Genomic DNA, 20,950 nt, shown 5'->3' with positions numbered 1-20,950 from the left:
ATGAGAAAAAAACAAAAAACATTTTATAGTTTAATACAGTTTTATAATTTTATAATCTGTAAATAGCAGTTTTTTTGTTTTTTTTGTTATTCAACATTTACTAATGCACCGGCAGCTTCGGACATTTGTGTGCTTTATGGAGGTAATTATGGAATTCGAATTTGTTACTGTAAGTTGTAGAACTATTGGGTTTTTGGTTTAGGAGCCCGGCAGCGGCGGTAGCGGTCGGTTACACGGCAGTCGAATCTATTACGTGCGACATTAGAGACCGATACCCGGGACCGAACGCATTAAGCCAGCTTCCACAAAAGTTCTGTACAAACTCCAACGGCAAAAGTTGTATTAACAACATTTTTCATTAGAATTTAAATGATTTCGATTTTGAAATTATCTCGTCCGTGTTTTCTTCGAATCCTATTTAAACAACGCAATTATATTGTACACTACGTTATTTCTAACATATTGGTATTTTCTTCCACAACTATAGCTGCTGTTGCATTAATAATACCTGACAATATAAAATGTAAGAAATAAATTCAATTTAATATTGGGTTTTTTCCCCTTAAATGTTGTTTACGTTTATGTAGTAAATATATGAGGTATGATAAAATATTTAATAGTGAATACTGTGTGTTAAAAACTAACGTATCGAACTTTGTTCCGAAATTAAATACACGCATTCACATAAGTATAATATGTATTCGAAATGCGGTGGGAATTTGTTACGCTGCGTACAGAACATTCACTGTAATATTTTGCAAATGAAAAAAAAATCGAAAATAAAAATATAGTTGCATAAAATACAAAATTGTCTAAAATCAATGTACTTACATCAACGTGTACTCCCGTAACATCAAATACTTGTATTTCTGGCGATTCCCCGGGCAGGAATCTATAAAACTCGTTCCCATCTTTGTACCATTTGACCGTGTACAATTTTTCACCCTGTAGGTCATATTTGCACTCTAGTCTTGTACTGTTTCCCACGAGAGTATGTTCTTCGATTTTTAACTCCGTAAGTCTGAGGCAAAATGCTGAAAAAATAAAGATATTTTATTCGTAACAGAACTTAACAAAACCAGTACCTAAAAGTAATATTTGATAATTATATTTTACGAATTAAATATTTTTTATTTATTTATTAATATTAGGGTTGTAATAACAATGATTATCAGCCAAGGGTGGCGTTTAAATACGACTATGACTTTTTACAATAATATAGACAACATATGATATTTACAGTTTTTTTTATTTAAGTCTATATTTGTTTAAAAAGTTTAATAAATATTTTTAACAGAACCTATAAGTGAAATGTGTCGGTGCACATTATATATATGCATAAGCAACTTGTCTGGGGATTTGTATCGTTTATTATTTTGTTATGATATAATATATTTACATTTTAAACATTTATATTCTATAAACTATTCTAATTATAACGAAAAAAAGAATGATTTTAATTTTTTTATAACCACGTTAAAACTACATGGTTGTTAAAAATAAATAAATATCCAGAACATATAAATTAACCCTCAAATTAATTATATTTATTATAATGTGTGTAACTAAATTTATTTATTTTAATACGTTTTACACTGTTGAACAATTTTATCATTAATATGTATTTTTAAAAGTAAACGTTTAATTAACTTTGAAAGTTATTAAAAACATGAAAATAATAAATCTTCTTTTGAAGGTTCGATTAGTAAAAATTTTAAATCATTTAATGTACTGTCAGTGGATTTATTATTAAAAAAAAATGTATGGGTTGTAAATAATTTAAAAAGCTGGATAAATGTAAATTAAATAGTAAATTAAAAAGGAACCATAGCTTATGATGCTTAAGTATTTTATTTCAAAACATCATTTGATGAAAGATTCGTGGTACCTCAGTCCTACCTATTTTGATTTTATGCCTGCTATTATAAATAGTTATTTATGTCTCTAGGTTAATTAATGCGGATCTATTAATGATTAATTCATATCGAATTTTGTTTTATTTATATTTAATCTTGTGTTGATTGTCAATATATTATGAAATAGTTAACTTTCGACTTTTAACACAAGCAATGATGGTAGATAATTGTAATCAATCTATGTATATAATTGAGATGAATTAATAATAATCATAAAACAATAATAAAAGTGACCATAATAATAGATAATAATTAATAATTTTACGAGAAAAAAATTAAAATTACTTATATTTATTCTTCAGGAAAATTAAAAATGGTCTAAGTATTTATCGTAGGATCATGCCTAGATTAATTGTTGGGATTGCTGAATAACGATTTTAAACATGTTAATATTTCTAATTACATTATTAATGGTTATAATAATATTGATAAAGCAGATGAACACAAATAACTCCATTAATAGTAGTTGTCAAAGCTTTGAAAAATAATTTAAGTGAAAACGTATTTTTAGATTAAACGATCACGGAGCAGCAATGAAAAAAAAAATGTGACAAATATGATTTGACACAGCTGCTTTTTTAAAATTAATTTTAAACTCTGTTTTTATTTCCAACACACTTATAAAGTGTCGAAAGAACGTAGGATATTATATTGAAAATTACTTGAAACCCACATACATAGATGTATTTTGTGGAAGAGATCCTCGATAGGTGTACGTTACATACACGATCACTTAACCCACATTGCACAATGTTATACAAAACTTAAAAATGGGTCATAATAATATGATGTTGCGAAAAACAGTGCACTGCTGAATGCTCCTTCAATATGTATGTAATACTATATTATTAACTACGTCAATAATTAAACGTGTTTAAATATAGTATATGCATGCTAAATAAAAATGAATTGACTTATAGCTCATGTTATTATATTTTTATTTCAGATATTATATTGATGTATTTCATTATTGTTATTATTTATTTTTATAAATAAATAGAAAATGTTTATCAGTCAAAACTGGTTATTTTATTCTAACATTTTGTAACATATTATTTGTAATTTTTCATTTGAAATTTACAATAATATAATCATCACAAAGTCAATAAAATATCATATTTATGCTCACATATCGAATGTATACGATAATATGATTATATAGGTTGTATATTATGTGATATAATAAGCGTGACGCATCAAACTTTTATACAACGTACAATTTACATAACCTATTATAATTTTTATATATTATGTGACGTTCACGATAGTATATAATAACAAATATCATTCAATATGAACAGCCTGGTAGGCACTTTGAAAAATATATAAATAACAATATTAGACATAAATTCATCGTCGCGGACGGTGAATGTTTCTGAAATTCAGATACAAGTATATAAGATAAAAAACTATGTCGTAATCTATTTTTACGCAGAAATATTTTTTACGTGATTTAGAATTTTAGATAATTTCATATCCGGTATATTGTCGTATAAAGCAAAACAAACTAGAAAAAGACAAAGAGAGAAAAAAACCATTATAGTTTGTATAATATTTTTTACACGTGAAATTATCTGAAACACGACGAAGGTTATTAAAAGAACAAAGTGTTTTCATATCAAACAGAGTATTCAAATTTACGACCGTAATAATAATATTATTATCATTGTTGAATAATAATAATATTATATACTTTTGTATTATACACAGATAAACACGGCACTCCGTGCTAGCAATATGTGTACACCCATGCGTAGGTATATCGCTAAATTAGTTTGAGCAAGCATAATAAAAAACGAGAACAAAACATATATTAAATTAAATAAAAAAAAAATTATAAAATCGAACATAACGCATTTACTTATTTATGTTTTTAAATTTTATTTTATAACATAATATTTTGCGAATCATTACATTTTCTTTGGCCCTCAATAAATATTTGTTGTAAAATTGTTGCTGAAGCAAGTTATTTTTTAGATTATGCGAAATATTTTGTTATAACCATAACCTTTTTATAAAATTTGAGGTATAATATGAAAAATAAAAATCATTTGGTTGTTATAAATTAAAAACATTTTATACAATGATGAAATAATTTATTATATTATATACGTCATAACTCATAAACTCATAATATTATAGTATTATACGTGTTATGTTTTTAATATAATATTATTTAACCACTAATTAAAAATATATATCAGGATAGAAAACTATATATCGAGATAAACGTGTATAATTGAATTAAAATTTAATACAATTATACACTATACATAATAAATAAATTTGCTATTTATATTGTGTTATAATATCCATGAATAAATAATATTGTTTTTAAATTGAATTTAGATTAGGTACCTAGACCATGGGCCTTAATTTAATACTAGTTAAGAAATGTAATATTTAAAAATTTAAACCAATTAAGAGAAATATTTGTAAATAAAATATAAGTTAAATTACATTAAAAATGCATCAAAGTTATATAATAATACACATGACGTACAATATATATTTGTAATATATTTTGTATTTTATTTAGTAACATTCCTGACTAAAAACACTTAAATATAGTGTTAATATTTTCAAATAATAATTTTTTTACTACCTGGGAATAATTTCATAATACGTAACTATTTGTACTAACTAAAAGAACATTAAGTGATGTTACATTATTTTGAAGTAAAAATCACTTAAAAGTTAGATTGACGAATTATAAACACCGAGCACAGTACGATAACGTGATCAAACCATACTCGAAACAGTATTATTATTATGATTAATATAATCTGTACAAATATTTACTTTCAAAAAAATGTATTTATTATTCATTATAAAAATTAGATGATATGATGTGGTAAGAGAATAAGTGAATGAGGTATTGATAATGTAGATAATATTTAAAGATAGTTAAATAAATGCAACGTAGTTCGTATAATATATTATGTTATATTGTCTATAAAAATTAATTTTTATTGAACATAATTTAATTAATATTATAGTATACTTAGATACTTCTAATTGTATGCAGTTAAGATAACTAGATTTCAAGTTAAAAAGCAATTAATATATTGGCTTAACGATTACCTGTGGATTTCGTTTAAAATGTACAGTTTTGAATAATTAATAATTAATTTAAAAATGTCAAAAAGCCGATTGGAGATCGAATATAATTGGAATTATATAGGTAATATTTTCAATAGAATCATAATTTCTTTACGATTTAATATCACCATACACACCACTATCTTATGTAAAGGCGAGTGAAATGAAAATAATAGTATTAACCAATACTATTGGTTTCTGTAGAATGTATATAAGTTTTTTTTTTTAATAATATACATTAAACTATTTCACACGGAAGTAGAGTTTATTTTTTCCTTCAAAAATATTAACAAAAATTATTAGTTTTCAATAATAATAAAAAGAAGAGCTGATTTTAAGTTAAAATTATTGCATCTTATCTAACTATATTTTTTTCGATTAGCAATAAATTGTCGATAAACGTAACAAACAAAAATAGTAATAAATTTAAACACGGTCTAAATTTAAAAAGCTACATTTAATATTATACTGTTGTTTATAGACACTATTGTATATATATTATAAATTATTACTTTATAATAAGAAGCTTTCACGACTTCACACAATCGGAATTCAGAGCACGGATTACGCGTAGCTTCTTCGTGAAACGAAAAATTGTATTTTATTTATTATTATTATTTTTTTTTTTGTCTTTCCTTCGGCATTTCTTTCTCTTTTTTTTCCGCCTGCTGTCAACGTCCCGGACACCAATCGTTTTCACAAATTGAGCTGATTCGCCAGTCGGTTGGTTGCGTCTTTATCATCGCGACAGGGCAATACGTGAAAAAAAATATAATTTGATGCGTATATAATATGGATATGTTTATACTTGGTGTATATATATAAAAACAACGACGAGTATAATAGGTATAGTAAGACCGTGTATAGAACATTCGCGTAATTTGTTATTATTATATGCATGGCCAGCTGCGATTCAACTTTTATTTTATTTTATTTATTTTATTAACACCAATAACACCCCCAAACAGTTAATAATAAGTATATATTATTACTAATGCAGATAGATAAGAAAATAATTCAGCATGTTATGGGGTATTATAATATATAATATTTAAGTTGAATTGACTAATTATTTACATACCATTTTAACAATATTAATGAAAAAAAAAACCAGGGTTTGTAATTTTATTATTAGACAAGAGGAGGTGACAGACTATTTCTAAAGAAATTATTTTTATTCATCGATATTATTCGGTGCTTAATCTTAGGAATTTTTAATTTTAATAGCTCAAAACTTAATGCTCAATTAGCGAATTTTTTTGGAGTAAGTACGACTTGCTATTTTAAGTAACGCATCTTGGCTTTAAATTAAGATACATTCTTTGCCTTGGTCAGTATTTAAAACATTATACAATTAGCTTAATCACATTTAATAAAAAAAAATAGGCGCAGAGCCAACGGACCCGCATAATGCACACGTAGTTACGAGGTGTATGGTGATGATGGTGGTGGAGGTTAAGAATACTGTTTCAGGTACAATAATAATATATCGGAGCCTTTTTAGGGTACACAACCTTCATTAGAGATGGAAAACGGCGCGCGAGAGACCGACAATGCAACAAAAACCTTGTAGGACTGACCCGTAGCGAATAAAATGAAAGATTGCCTTTCGCCTGGGGGTTTTACGGGTGGAAAATGAAAAAAGAAGGGGGAAAAGAGATACAACCATATACTGCAAAATATATATAACCTATCTCGCTAGGGAAATTGGGTATTTTGTGCGGTTTTTCGTTGTCCGACAACCGTTGTTTACGTATTGTTTGCCGACACCGGTGATTTCAGTGTGAAAAATTATACCGTCGAACAAGGGGAGTAAAAAAAGAAGAAAACCGTTAATGAATATGACTCAAGGCCACAAGGGTATGGAAATAGAAACAATTGGGTTACGGTCTGTGTATAGTGTATAGTATATACTGTATACGTTTGAATATCAAATTTTTTTACCATTATGTATACGTATCGGAAAAAAAAATCAAGCAAAATAAATAAATATACATTTTTATAATAAGTACCAATAGCGAGTATAAAATAAGCAATAATGCAGTTTTAGTTTTAGATTCTGAATGAAGCATAAGTATTGGTTTTACGATGATGTTTATATTTGTTCGAGGTTTATATAAAAAAAAAAAGTTTTAAAAGTATCGTGGGTTCGACATAGAACAAAGTAATTATCAAAATTGAAACAAGCATTGGTCAGTATTAGTCAAATAGAGAATAATATATTTGCTTTTCGAAAGCGATGATCTATCACTGTTTTTGAATTCAAACAAACATACTATACAGTCAACCATCTAACTATAGTTGTAGGACTTAAAAGCATATTACATGTTATATACATGGAAAACAAATTATCTAAGGACCAAGGAAAGTTTTTGAATGATCTATATAATTAGAAACTCTATATGGTCAGTGATTGTTAATTAATATATGAAAACATTTGCATTTCGTATAAATAAATATAAATTTTAACATTTGTTTAGTTGATAGTCTGAAAACTCGACAGTTTACTAATGAAACACGAATGAAATGATAAAAAAGTAACACTTTCATATAAATTAGTATTTTATGCCTCATGGGAATATAATTTAAGAAAATAATTAGGTTTGAAAAAAAAATACAATACAAACAAGGCTTGCATATTTCGTAATAAAATCCGAAACAATTTTAACACATTCGTCTTGAATTAATAAAATTATAAGCTAGAAGCGAAGGCGGGTAAGTCGCTAATTGACGGGCTAAAGTTTAAATCTGTTGGGACTATTTAAACCGGATTTTACACATGGACTACAATGCTGACAAACATATCATCTAGTTGGTGTGTGTTTGTGTGCGACGTATTTTGCTTACTCCGATGTGTACGTTGTCGAGTGAAATGGGAAATTTTAGAGAAACGACAAAAGTTTAGGAACGTCGAGGGTTAATTCCAAAAACAAGCGCTTAAACATTCCTTGCTTTAGAGAAAAAATTTCCTTCCTAAATGACCCATTGTTAACTAAGAGAAAGGATATGGACCGAGACTTGAATCTAAAGTTTTGTCTTCATTGTCATTACGGGTATTATGGGGGTCGTGTGGGCGGTGCTCATCTATGAGTTTCCAGTAAACATCCGGTTTATACAAGGTTTCAAGAAACGCTGTTATGAGATGGATACTCTCTGAGATTATACTACACATACAGATTTTAAGAAATATGTATATAAGCTTTACTGATATAAATACGTCATAGTCGAATAACGATGGTGTCGGTGTGAGATTAATATTAATATTATGTACTAGTGTAAATTATATAACTACATAATACACAAATCTTCAAATACGAACCAAATATAAAAAAAAAGTTATATTTTAACAAAAACATCGCGATAGAGGTTCACCCAATCTAATTAAGTGTAGGTATTTTAAAATTATCGTGAATTATTTTGTGCCTATTAAATATAATATCATACTTGCGAAGTTAACATTATTAGTGTACGTTGATTGACCTTTTTAAGAACAATAAATACAAAATATGAGAAATTTGAGACTATTACATTCAATAAAAATAATAACAAACTGTAAACATTTTAGTTATGAGAAATATTTTTAACAAACATATCTCAAAAATAAGTAAACGTTTATACAAAAAAAAAAAACAATTTGTATTAACTGCGTATATTATACGCCGTATAAAATATGCCACCTACAGCAGTAGGTGTATTCGATGAAAGCTTAAAACTGCATCTTTTACTCTGCAATAACTACTTCATAGCTACTCCACGGTCAGGTTTCAACACCTGCGTCTCAGTCCCCCGGGTCTTATGCAAAATAGCCAAGCGAGAAATCCGACTTTTGTTTTATTTTCACATCAGATTTATCGTTAGGGATTCGCCAGTTTAAAAGAATAGGTTCAGTTTTTATCCGTTGCCTTTTTTTTTTCAATCCTCACCACAATATAGTGGTTGAGGAATTGTATGGAGGTGGTGCAAAAAAAATAAATAAACAGCAATAAATTTAGGATTTTTTGGATATACTCGAGACTTGTAAATTGTGAACATTTCTTGGGTAACAATTATTTATGGTGTAGCAAGAGAACTGGATTTAGATGTTCACAATCTGACAATTTAAAAACAAAAACTTTGACTCAAGATAGAGAAAATTTTTCGGCATAAGTACGATTTTTCCCACGTCTCCCTATGAATTATGTGCATTTATTTTAACATTATCCACATTTTAAATTTAAATAAGTCATGTTATATCTGTGATAGATAAATATATAGTTTATTTATGGTGTGTTTAAATCGTGTTTTATAAATATTAAAAAAAGGAGTAAATACTTACTTAAATGCCAAAATTATAAAATAGTTTAAAATAAAATAAAATATAAGTACAAGTACATAATATGTAGGCATTATTAAAATATTATTTTGTTTGATTAAAACTTAATTCTGATTTGAACATCATTATGTGTATTATAAATCAAATTGTACAATGTATAATTATAATGTCTAATAATTTAAATATGTATGTTAATTTGATTGCATGTTGCCATGTGGGTATTTAGTTTTATAATTGTATTAGAGATGGTTGTGTAAACAAGTGTTCATATTAAATTATTAATGGTTATTCAATCAAAAACAATAAAGTAATTTCATAAATATTGAGTTAGAAATCAATTTATTAGGCAAAAAGTAGACAAAATATTTCAAAACCTGTCGAATGTTTATAATGAATTAATTTTATGTGAGATGAAACAGGCACTTAAACTTTCTATTGTTCATTTTTTTAATTTTTTAAGTAATACTAAAATGTATTTAAATATGTATTGTTGTATTCAAATCTGTTATATAAAACGATTATTGATAGTACCTATTCAAAATAATTTTTTTTCATGCATAGAAATGGTTAATAATTCGAATTTTTCAAAAAAAAAATAATTTAAATATCCACAACTTTAGAGTTGACAGTGTTAACACTCAATATAAATACACAAAAAATATTTAATCATACCAAAACTAAATAAACGTATATTCATATAATAAATATCTATTATTGCGTATATGCCTGCGGGAATACGAGTTTAAATTATTACTGATCACTGTATAGATGATTAATCAAGGTAGTGAAAACTAAAATAAGAACATTTTCGTTATTGACTTTTAGTAGTAAACAGTGGTGCTGGCGATAGCCTTCGTGAATCGTATATCAGGAGTCGGTCCATTAAACTTGTGTGCGATATTCTGTTTATCTCGGTACTACGCATTATTGTTTAACATCTATCGCGAGTGGATTTAGTGTTAATTTCATTATTGTGATGCAAATGGGGCGTGTCTGAAAATTGATTTTCGCGAGCTCACTCCTCGGGGTGTGTATTGGTGTATATATAAATATAAATAAATACATATATATATAAACACATATACGCGGATAATAGCGTCAGATTCAATTATAAGCAACACATTTTCGCAAAAGGATTTAGTGTTACGGAGTTGACACGTCGCAGCCTTCACCTGATGATTTCTGACAAACATTAAGAACATCCACTTCTCACGCACACACGAGACACGACACACCCAAACACATATGACCGTATGCCCTCCTCTCGTTGAAAAGGCACTGTTTGTCCGCCGCCCGACAACCGTCAACACACAACTACGGCAATGATAAAACGAAGACCATTTTACACGGTGGTCGGCGGCAGCGATGAATGTTTACTGTACAAATGGACAGCAGCGGGAAATCGACTGTGATGTTTCTCCATACACATACACCATACACACGCGGGAGGGATGACGGTTATTTAGTAATTCCATTAACAAAAGGTTTCCTCTCTCTTTACGTATAGTCGCAACGTGCGAGGATCAAACATAACTGACCGACCGTCCGACTGGCGTCCATAGCGAAAACGAGCCGTTGAATAATATACACTGTGTAATAATATATGTGCACACACGACGTCGACGACGACAACGACGACTATAGCTACGGCTACGGCGACGTATACGGATGATGAACATTCCCGGCATCGTTCACCACCCGAGGGCGTGGTGCTGTTCAAAATCAATCACCGAGTATTATGTATATACTAGCGGAATTAACCGATTTCGCAAATGGTTCGGGGCGCGTATAATATAATATCGATATAATAACCTAGGATATCGACCAAAACGATAAACAACGATTGGAAGGGGGTTTTCGTAATACGGCGTATTTTAATATAATAGGTATATATGATTATATACAGTTTGCAACAAGTCGAATAAAATATGTTCAGTTGTAGATACTATAATATTTATGTGTTGTTAAATTGTATTGTCATGGTCAAAGCGACTATTTTTTCTGATGTATATTACATAATAACATGTAGTTTGGATCGTGTCACACATTTGCTTCAGTCTATACAGTGTAGCTATATTGAACGGGCCCATTTTTAATAATTTGTTGTATAGAATTACCACAGTTTAATAATTATAGTAAAACGTCGAATAGAATATTATTTTTAATAAGTTAATTAATTAATATAATATTATAAATGGTATGAATGTATAAATAATACACGTCCGCCATAAGTGTTTTTTTTTTTGCGATATAATGCAATGTAGATCGCCATTTTTTTCAAAGTCGGACATTATTGTGTTTTTTGGGTCGGCGGGACATTTAGCTTGAAAGCGCAACTGTGCCGTCTAAAACGGGGCGTATACTGGTCACGTTAGTTATAGATCATATTAATAAATGTACCTACCTATATTAAAATTTTCTTTTTTCGATTTCGTTATAGCTCACAAATATTTACACACGGTAAGAAATTAAAAATATTCAGACAAATAGGTTGGTTTATAAAAAACACACACACACTGCTTACAAATGTATTAGGTATACGTAATTATCGGTTTTAATTGATTGTATATATAACATTTATATTTACTTCATAATCGATAGTACAAAATATGTATTATTTTATTCAAAGAATATACGTATAATATAACAGTTTAGTGTTAATCGAAGAGTAAAATTGAACATCAAGATAAATGACAAAGAAATGTCGACAGCAGTAAGGCACAAATTGTTAAGACAACTCGATGATTGATGACGGTCTTTTGAATGACCTTTACTGATCTGGCTGACACGTATTTTGTTACAGAAATTGAAATAGATAAAAAATAAAAACCAAATATTTTTTTACTAGTCAAATATCAATAAGAATTCCGCAAAGTACAACTATAAATAATTAAGCATTCAATTATAATCACGAAACGCTATAAGAGGATAGTATTCGGTGTGTACAAACCTGCCCTATGATAAATGATAATACCTTTATGAAAACAAGTTTTATATAATTATACACAATATGCATGTTATACGTATAAATTACACTAGTTAACTGGTTAAATTTAATATTCAATATGATAATATAATAAATTTGAAAAAATAATTATTTGAACACAATATTAATAATCTAATGTACATATCATACTATAATATAACAAGTACATATTTGATGCAATGATAAATATTTCAAAAGAATAATTTATAATAGAGTTTTAATAATTTTAAAATGTTTGAACTACACCCCCATCACTCAAATTACAAAAAAATCAATTAAATGTCACTAGTATAGTTTGATTTGTGTATGTATGAGTTTTAATTTTGATTAAAATCATAATAATATACAACGTTGAATTATAGGAGTATACTGTTGATTAAAATGATACAATGTGCTTGAAATGAATAAAATAAATAATACTAAAAATCAATATTGTATTGCATATTGAATTTAGAATGATTTAGAATGAAATAATGAAAACATAGTAAGTTTGTCGATGATTTAGTCGATTTCCAATCACCCGATAACATTTTTTTAACAGTTTTTATGTAAATATAATTTAATGAAATAACATTAGATAGTATTATGTTTTGAAGAATAATAGTTATATAATATATTTATAACGAATGATTGTGAACATTTATATTAAAAATTATTATGTAATTTTAAAACAGATTTTTTAGTGTCCGGTTTAAAACACGATTGAAACTCATACCGACAAATATTTAATCAGTTATTGGTGTAGGAGTACATAAGCAAGGGAGTGCCAATAATGGGTATTAATGACTATCCTCAACGACGACGGAATAGGAAATAATAGCAATTAATAATATCAATTATACTACTTTACGAATTTTTGACAATAAATAACAGTACAATTCATTATCAGTTACCTACTATATTCAAGAGAAAGCAAAAAGCAGATATTGTCGATATAGGTCTACTTACCGGGTTTAAAATTAATTTTACATTAAAACAAACAAAATAATACTCGATCATGTACATATTATTTAATGGTTAGGTCAATTTATCAACAGGCGCTAAAGAGAAAATTTACTTATAACAATTGGATTAAGAGTATTTTTCTTAGTCGAATACCTAGATAACAATAATAAGTAGGTGGCAAGATATTTTAAACAAACAAACTCTATAGTCATAGTCATGAATCGTAAAAAGAGATATAGGTACCGTTTACGCCTCTACGGGAATATACGACATTTTACGATTTATAATATAATGTTGTGCCTTAGTGAAAGATTATTATCGTTATTATGCCTGTTTCGATAAAAGTATATAATATTATTGTAATATTAGTGTGACTAGATTAATTTCAAAATGTGGCATTTTATTTTTGATTAATTTACATACAATACATGTATTTATACTTATGTTTGAAAAATATCAGTGGTTAAAATTAAAAAATATTTTTTAAAGCATATTTTACGACCGATACTATACAGTTTGCATAACTGGAGCGAACTAACAGTGGCTCCTGTTTAAGGTTACCTTTACTGTTTAAGCACTTTCCCTCCCACCTCTCTCCACCATTTACTCTTTCGAAAATAATATAATATAATGAAATATAAATAGGTATACATAACTTGTATATACATGCATTGTGTCTTAATATGTGTACGGCGCTCGCCATCATTGTCGTAATTCAGTCATAATCGTCAAGATTAGGACAGCGATGTTATACGGTTCTCGGTCGTATTTTCTACAATTATAAAATTAATGTGGAAAACATTAGTGTCGAACAAGTGAACTAATCGACCTCGGGACTGTCGGATGATTAGTGTTGACCGGTATAGTTTACGTCAAGAATGACTCCCGTGTATTGTATACGCAACCCAACAGTGATGTAGTGCCGTTGTTTTCCACGATAGCAGAGTACAATAACAATTATTGTACCATCACCTATAGCCCAAATCTGAGTGGCCGGGGAGCCGTAATCGATGGATTAATTTCTGTTAGAGAATATAAGGAACGAGGATCTCTTCCTCGCGGCAGACCAAATAACGCGCAAGCAAATATTATTAAATCTTTTACACGTTTACATAATACATACACATATAATATAATATAATATATGTATACACATAGGTATATTAGTGTATTACATATATATAAATTATATCGCAAACGTTGGAGCAAACGGTAGTCTCGTCAACAAATAATCGTCTCTGGTAAATAGTCGGGACGCCAAGGGAATAAAACCGTTGCCGCAACCGCCATTCGAATGTATATGATATGCGTGTTATACCTATTGAGCCCAACTATTATATATATATTTCCACAGGAGTGTTTGGATACCGAAGGCGGAGGCGGCGACGGTCTGCAAACAGTGTGGTCTGGGAAATTAATAACTGTTTGTTGTTGTTTCATCGCCCGAGACTGCGTGTTTATATCGCTGTACTCTTGTATTGCTACTGATACCAGATTTAGCGTATAGGACATCTGAGAATGCAACGGACCAATCCGCGAAACAAACTGCGTGCGTAGTATGAACTGCATCGACAAACGATAAGGTTTAAGAATAGACTACTATTTTATTTATATTAAGCCACTGTTATCTATACTACAGCGTGGACTTAATATACATAATATTTTAGTGTTTTGTTATTTCATGACATTTATTCTTTTGAAATATTTAACGAATACTTTATGAAATATTCCACATAGCTGAAAATAAAATAAAGTTATCATTTTGTTGTTGTCATATTTCAGTATCATATTAAAATAATTTGAATACAGTCACAATATTAAGTGGAAAATAAATTAAATTTCAATTTTAATTTAATCGATGAAAAAAATCAATAAATATATAAACGTATGTGCATTGTATGTTTATACACAGAGTATTTTCTTTGTATTATTTTAATGTTAAGTTAAATATAGAAATCAAAATTTACAGTTACTTCCGATACTCTGCACATACACGTATAGTATTACACATGCAACTAAATATATAATCTTTAATTATTTTAAATATTTATTGTAAATAAAATATTAACAAAAGCAGATTAACAATACACGTAACATTTGGATGCGAATGAAAAATATTCAGCTAATACATGACGGAAATTTGAAGTTAGTTGATAACAACGATAATTTGTGAAATATATAAACATTAAATATTCACGTGACCACTTGGAATCTATAACAGCAAGTTTAGTTTAAAATTTAATTTCTTTACAAAGAAATACTGGGCTTCACTAAGAAAATATCGCATAGAGGCTAATTAAGAAATCAAATCAAGTAAACTAAAATAGTATTCTGTAGGTAGATAAATAGACACGCAGTGTACCTATATCACACATACCATAGAATTTAAACATGTAAGATCTATTACATGATTTCGATGCACGTGTATCAATCTAATTGGAAATTAATAATGGTTAATTATTTAAAATTTAAGTTATTCATATTTATTAAATTGACTGGACATTTTTTCGACACGAATACATAAAGTCTAAAAGTAATAATCATAAAGTCATAAAATAAAACATTATTTTAAAATATTATTTTAGTTTAAAATTATTAAATTATTTACTTATAGTACAGGAAAAACATAGTAGGTATAAGAATACGCGTGTTAATGTATTATACTCACGGGAACGATTTCCGGTACCCGTAACCTTCTGAAAATGACTAGGAGTGCCAACCCTAATCACAATTATCAATATTGACGAAGTAGTATAAATCTGTAAATTTTGTGGAGTTAACAGAATTAAATTCATGCCTTAACTAAAATCTCTTGAGTATATTGTGAACAACCAAATCACATTCTTAAATTTACGACGTGCAGTTCTACCGATTTCGAATTTATAAAAATACTTTTATGTTACTAATACAACTATAGTGTAAAATAATAATAATAATAGTTGTGAATTTATGGTTATTACTTATTATAAAAGATGTTAAGCAAAGTTAGATAATTTTTTCTTTGGCTATTTTAAATTAAAATCAGGCAAATACAAAATTTTAAATGTGAAAATAATGTTATTTTTTGTTAGAGATTTAAATGTATTTTGTTTTGTGAATTATAAAAAAAGTCATGCCGTTTAAAACGAACTGCATACATAACTGTATCATAGCATTTTAAAAACATTTTTTAATATCCTTTAAATACTACGTACCTAATAATAACAAAATTGTATGTCGTATATTGTGCACCATTCATATAATTTTAAAACGTTGGTAATATTCGACCAATCAGTGGTTTATTTTAGCACCATAATATATAATATAATAATTAATATATTTGTGCAGTAGTGTTAATTACGATACAATAGTATAATATTATCTTACTTATGTACTCGCGGCGCTAACATATAGGGGATATGCATTTTTTCCGTATTAATTCCATAAAATACACTATTGCGGCGTTGAATAAGTACATCATAAATGTAGTGTGCCAATATTTATATAAAAAAAAGTCATTGGGCGGAGAGGGGGGGATATGACACCGAAATTCCCCCACCGGGGTAATTACGCCACTACTGCCCTAACGCTGTATAATAAATGATATCGGTATAATATTATATATAGATATGTCATATACGTACCCGCTTCAGTGGTATATTATCACTGTTAATTTATCAGCAATACCTATCGATGTGTATACTGCAAATAATACACATAAATGTATTATATATATAATTATATAGTACGAGCATACAATAGCTTTTTGTCTGCCAAATCGATTGATATACGTCATATTATTTCACACGCACACTTACACCCACACCAACACATGGAAATACACACGCACACACACACACACACACACGCGCGGAAATACAAACGTGGCGGAGGAGGTGTGTTATAAACGGGAATCGTGTGTGCGTATTATAATATAATAATATATAATATAGCGTTACCGCACGGACGCACGCATTACACACGCTCGTCGCCGGGCGGCGGCGGTAATCACGCGAGCCGTATAATTTATAAACAAGGAGCTGATGGGTTAGATACGCGTACACCCACCGTAGCACCCCGGGCCGACTTGACACGCCGACTGTTGTCACTATTACTGCAATTTGCGCGGGACGAGGCGAGACATTATACGATACGAGTATACGGAAATGCAGTCGAATTCCCGGAGCCGTGTGATTCGTATTTTGTGTAAACGGTTGGGATGTTTTTTTTTTTTTATTTTTTTTTAAACTATTATTCCACCATAACAATAATAATAATATGTAATATCATTATATTATAATTGTCAGTGTGTTAGCCGTCACCCGTAACGAATGGATGTGTACGATATGTATACGAAAATAACCTCTAATGGATTACAAAAAAAATAATATTACAATAATTGGTAGGCACACTACCGGTGTTGTACGGTTAGATAAATTTAATTCCTAAACACCACATGAAACCGATACTTAATAAACCGAAATTTAATACTATTACTCGTATACGAGTAGTAGTATATTTACCGCAAATACAAAACCGGGAACGCGAGTATAATATTGACAATATTGTCACAGCCAATGGTTGACGTACAATGTCTATGATGTCGTCCGCGCAAGCATATATATATATATATAAATAGTTGGTTTTGAAAAATTCTTTTGAGGTCTAGAAGCAGACACCACTATATAGTCTATATAGGTAGTGGATGCGGGAAATGTTTGTAATATTTGTTCAGTCAAGTACCGAACAATTTTGTTCCAATTATCCCTTTAAACATTAATTGATAATGATAAATTGTAAAATCCATTATTAAATCTAATTGCATTTTTATTTTTTAACTGATTTATGCTAAAACCATTTCAACTATGATCACTGATGAACATATAAATTATTTTCATCACATATGAGTACATCTATTTTTTAAAAATGTATAGGTTAATAAGTTATGGACATAATATTACCACACTACCACCGGTATAACTGGAAAAGTTGAATTGAATGAATTATTTAACTTCCAAATACGAAATGTTAAACATTCAGTATTTCTATTAAGTAATTTTTTGCAACAATATTTTCTATTGAAATCATCATACATTTTATGAACAATTTAATTTGTATCTAAAAAATATTATATGGTTAATTATTTTTTTTTTGTTTTAATAAAAAATAACATACATCTGATAATTTAACAGAACATGCATGCATAATGTATATGAGACAAATAAAAATATTTTATAATTAAAAATATGTATCTAAAGCCAGCCATATAACGATTCTCTACATTTATCATTAAATTATAGCGCAATCGATTTCGATACATAAACTCAGAGTTAATGATTATTATTTTACATGGTTTTATTTTTTATTAAAAAAATTAAACTGTTTTAGTTTCAAATATCATAATATTAGTATATTATAGTATAAGATGATTAGATTTAAAATTTTAGATCTCAATTGGTATTGTTTAAACGATGTTCCTCAAGTTGTGTAGGAGCATTAAAAATAAGAGGTCTCGGGGTCACAATTTCGTACTTGACCCTCTGCCAACTAAATACAGTATACAAAAAGCAAAAACCATTGCACACGCGACCTAACACGCAAACATATATATTTGTACACATTAATAAATAATACAAGTAGAATTTAGTAAGTGTTCGAAGGAATTATTCCTATTGAGGTTCAAATTGGTTTCAAACAAAAATAATGCTATTGTTGTTATCGATAATATTTGATCCTATATGCCGAATAAATTACGGAAAATCCAATTATTTTTGGTTAATTAACTTATATTCAAATACAATAATCACTGTCCTTAGAGCACAGTAATAACATTAAAATATTTACTATTTCATACAAAGTTTTACAAAGTTCGAGTGATAGGGTTGGAAAAAGCTTTTTGGACTTAAAACACAAATAGGTAGGTACTGTTGTTTTGAGTAAATATTAAAATATTATTATCTGGGAATAACTAGTTGAAAAAAATACATTCAAAAAGTTTCACCTTTTGAAAAAAAAATAAAGATATATAAAGGGTTAAGCATCCCTGTAGACTAGTGATGAATAAATTGTGTACCCTTTTCCAAGTTGACCTAATATAAAATATGTTTTTATCATAAAAATTTCATTAAAATATTAACGTAAATATTTTAATTATTTAAAAAATTATATTATGTTTGCATTTGAAGCAGCAAAATAACAACAGAGGTAATTAGAAAAATACTATAGTATGAAATGATTTATTGTTATTAGGTAAGTAATTGATTTATTTTTAGTGCTTAGTGTATGAAATCGAAAGATTATGTATTGAAATAATTTATTTTGTTAACACCCCAAAGGGTTAAGAGTATATTATTATATATATAAAAACATATAATAAATTATCCAAAATGACATGTGATATAACAAAAAACTTAAGGTTAAATTTACAAATTAATTACGTCATGTGTGTATAGTAATAAATCAAAAAAAAAAAAAATCATCATCTATAATTTTATTAGTGAAGGAGAAAGAGGCACATACCCATATATAGGGCTATTTAAAAAGTAAATATTTTTATTTGGTACTTCTATAAAAGGGATGCTTTACATTGTAATTATAAGGAATTATAAACTTCTTAACTAACTAGAGGAACTTATCATAACGGTATATTTGAATTAATTGATTACTGTTAATCAATTTATAGATAAAAGGCACATAGTTATAAAAGCACCTAAATTGGAGATATTCTAAACCTAATATTCTAGATATATTTTTGATCTTTAAATTTTTCACAATATAAAATAATAATTGTCTAATATAATATAATATTTACTATCGAATATCCTATAATATGTTGAATAATTTTCTTCTCCTCATAAAAAATAATTTTAATTTTAATGATTTACGATGACATAAACAAATATATACATACTTCAGAAATTAAATCTAAATATACCAGTTTATTTTTATTTTGTTATACATGTCGTAGGCCATATGGAAAATTAGTTTTTTTTTTGTAAAAAAACTAGGCTTTTTGCAATGGGGTAGCCCGTTTGCGACTACTTATTATTTTTCCAAATAACCTGCTGTTTTTCAGGCTCATTGCATACAGACTAACAGTAGTTAGGCCTTATAAGAACTACAATCTTTTTATGGTAAAAACCATTTTAATTATTTTATTTTTAGTGTTAATGATAATAACACAGTACAATATATATGTAACATAAATGTAAAATGTAATATTCTAATTCATTACTTATTACTTATTAATTTTGTACAGTTTTTGACTACTGAATTACTAGTTTTATTATTTATTACTAACAAAAAATAATAATAATAATAATAATAATAATAATAATAATAAGTATTATTATTATTTGGACGGATGTTGTGAAAAATGTGTCAAGTCAAAAATGATGATTTTTTTAGGAGAAGAAAAAAACGTTTCTATTCATTCTTTTTTGTTTTTAATTTGTTGAAATAGTTATTTCTATCTCATAGAAATACTAATATTCAGATTTTCATTTAACTTTAAATCTTAAATCATTTTAACTTTTGTAAGTGACCTGACATTAATGACACAAACAATATCTGACTTGACACCTTTTGCACATATTACTTAGTTGTAATAACACCCACTAATTTGGTTTTATAAAAGTCAGAGCTATCAGCAACAGCTATCATACTATATTGATCAATACATACTATTTTTTAAACTAGTTAGATAGGTAC

General features: G+C 27.9%; 1 protein-coding gene across 1 annotated transcript in view; it reads right to left on the bottom strand.

Annotated features, from left to right (window-relative positions):
* Positions 1–20,950, bottom strand: part of LOC113561104 — a 282,663-nt gene that overhangs the window by 21,864 nt on the left and 239,849 nt on the right. The window contains exon 2 of the mRNA XM_026967325.1: positions 832–1,034. Coding sequence (XP_026823126.1) covers positions 832–1,034 — 203 coding nt within the window. The remainder of the gene's footprint in view (positions 1–831; positions 1,035–20,950) is intronic.

Source organism: Rhopalosiphum maidis, chromosome 1 (assembly GCF_003676215.2).
Source record: "Rhopalosiphum maidis isolate BTI-1 chromosome 1, ASM367621v3, whole genome shotgun sequence".
In the NCBI taxonomy this organism is placed as follows: Eukaryota; Metazoa; Arthropoda; class Insecta; order Hemiptera; family Aphididae; genus Rhopalosiphum; species Rhopalosiphum maidis.
Note: the sequence above shows the minus strand (reverse complement) of the source record. Positions and strands in the feature narration are given on the sequence as shown.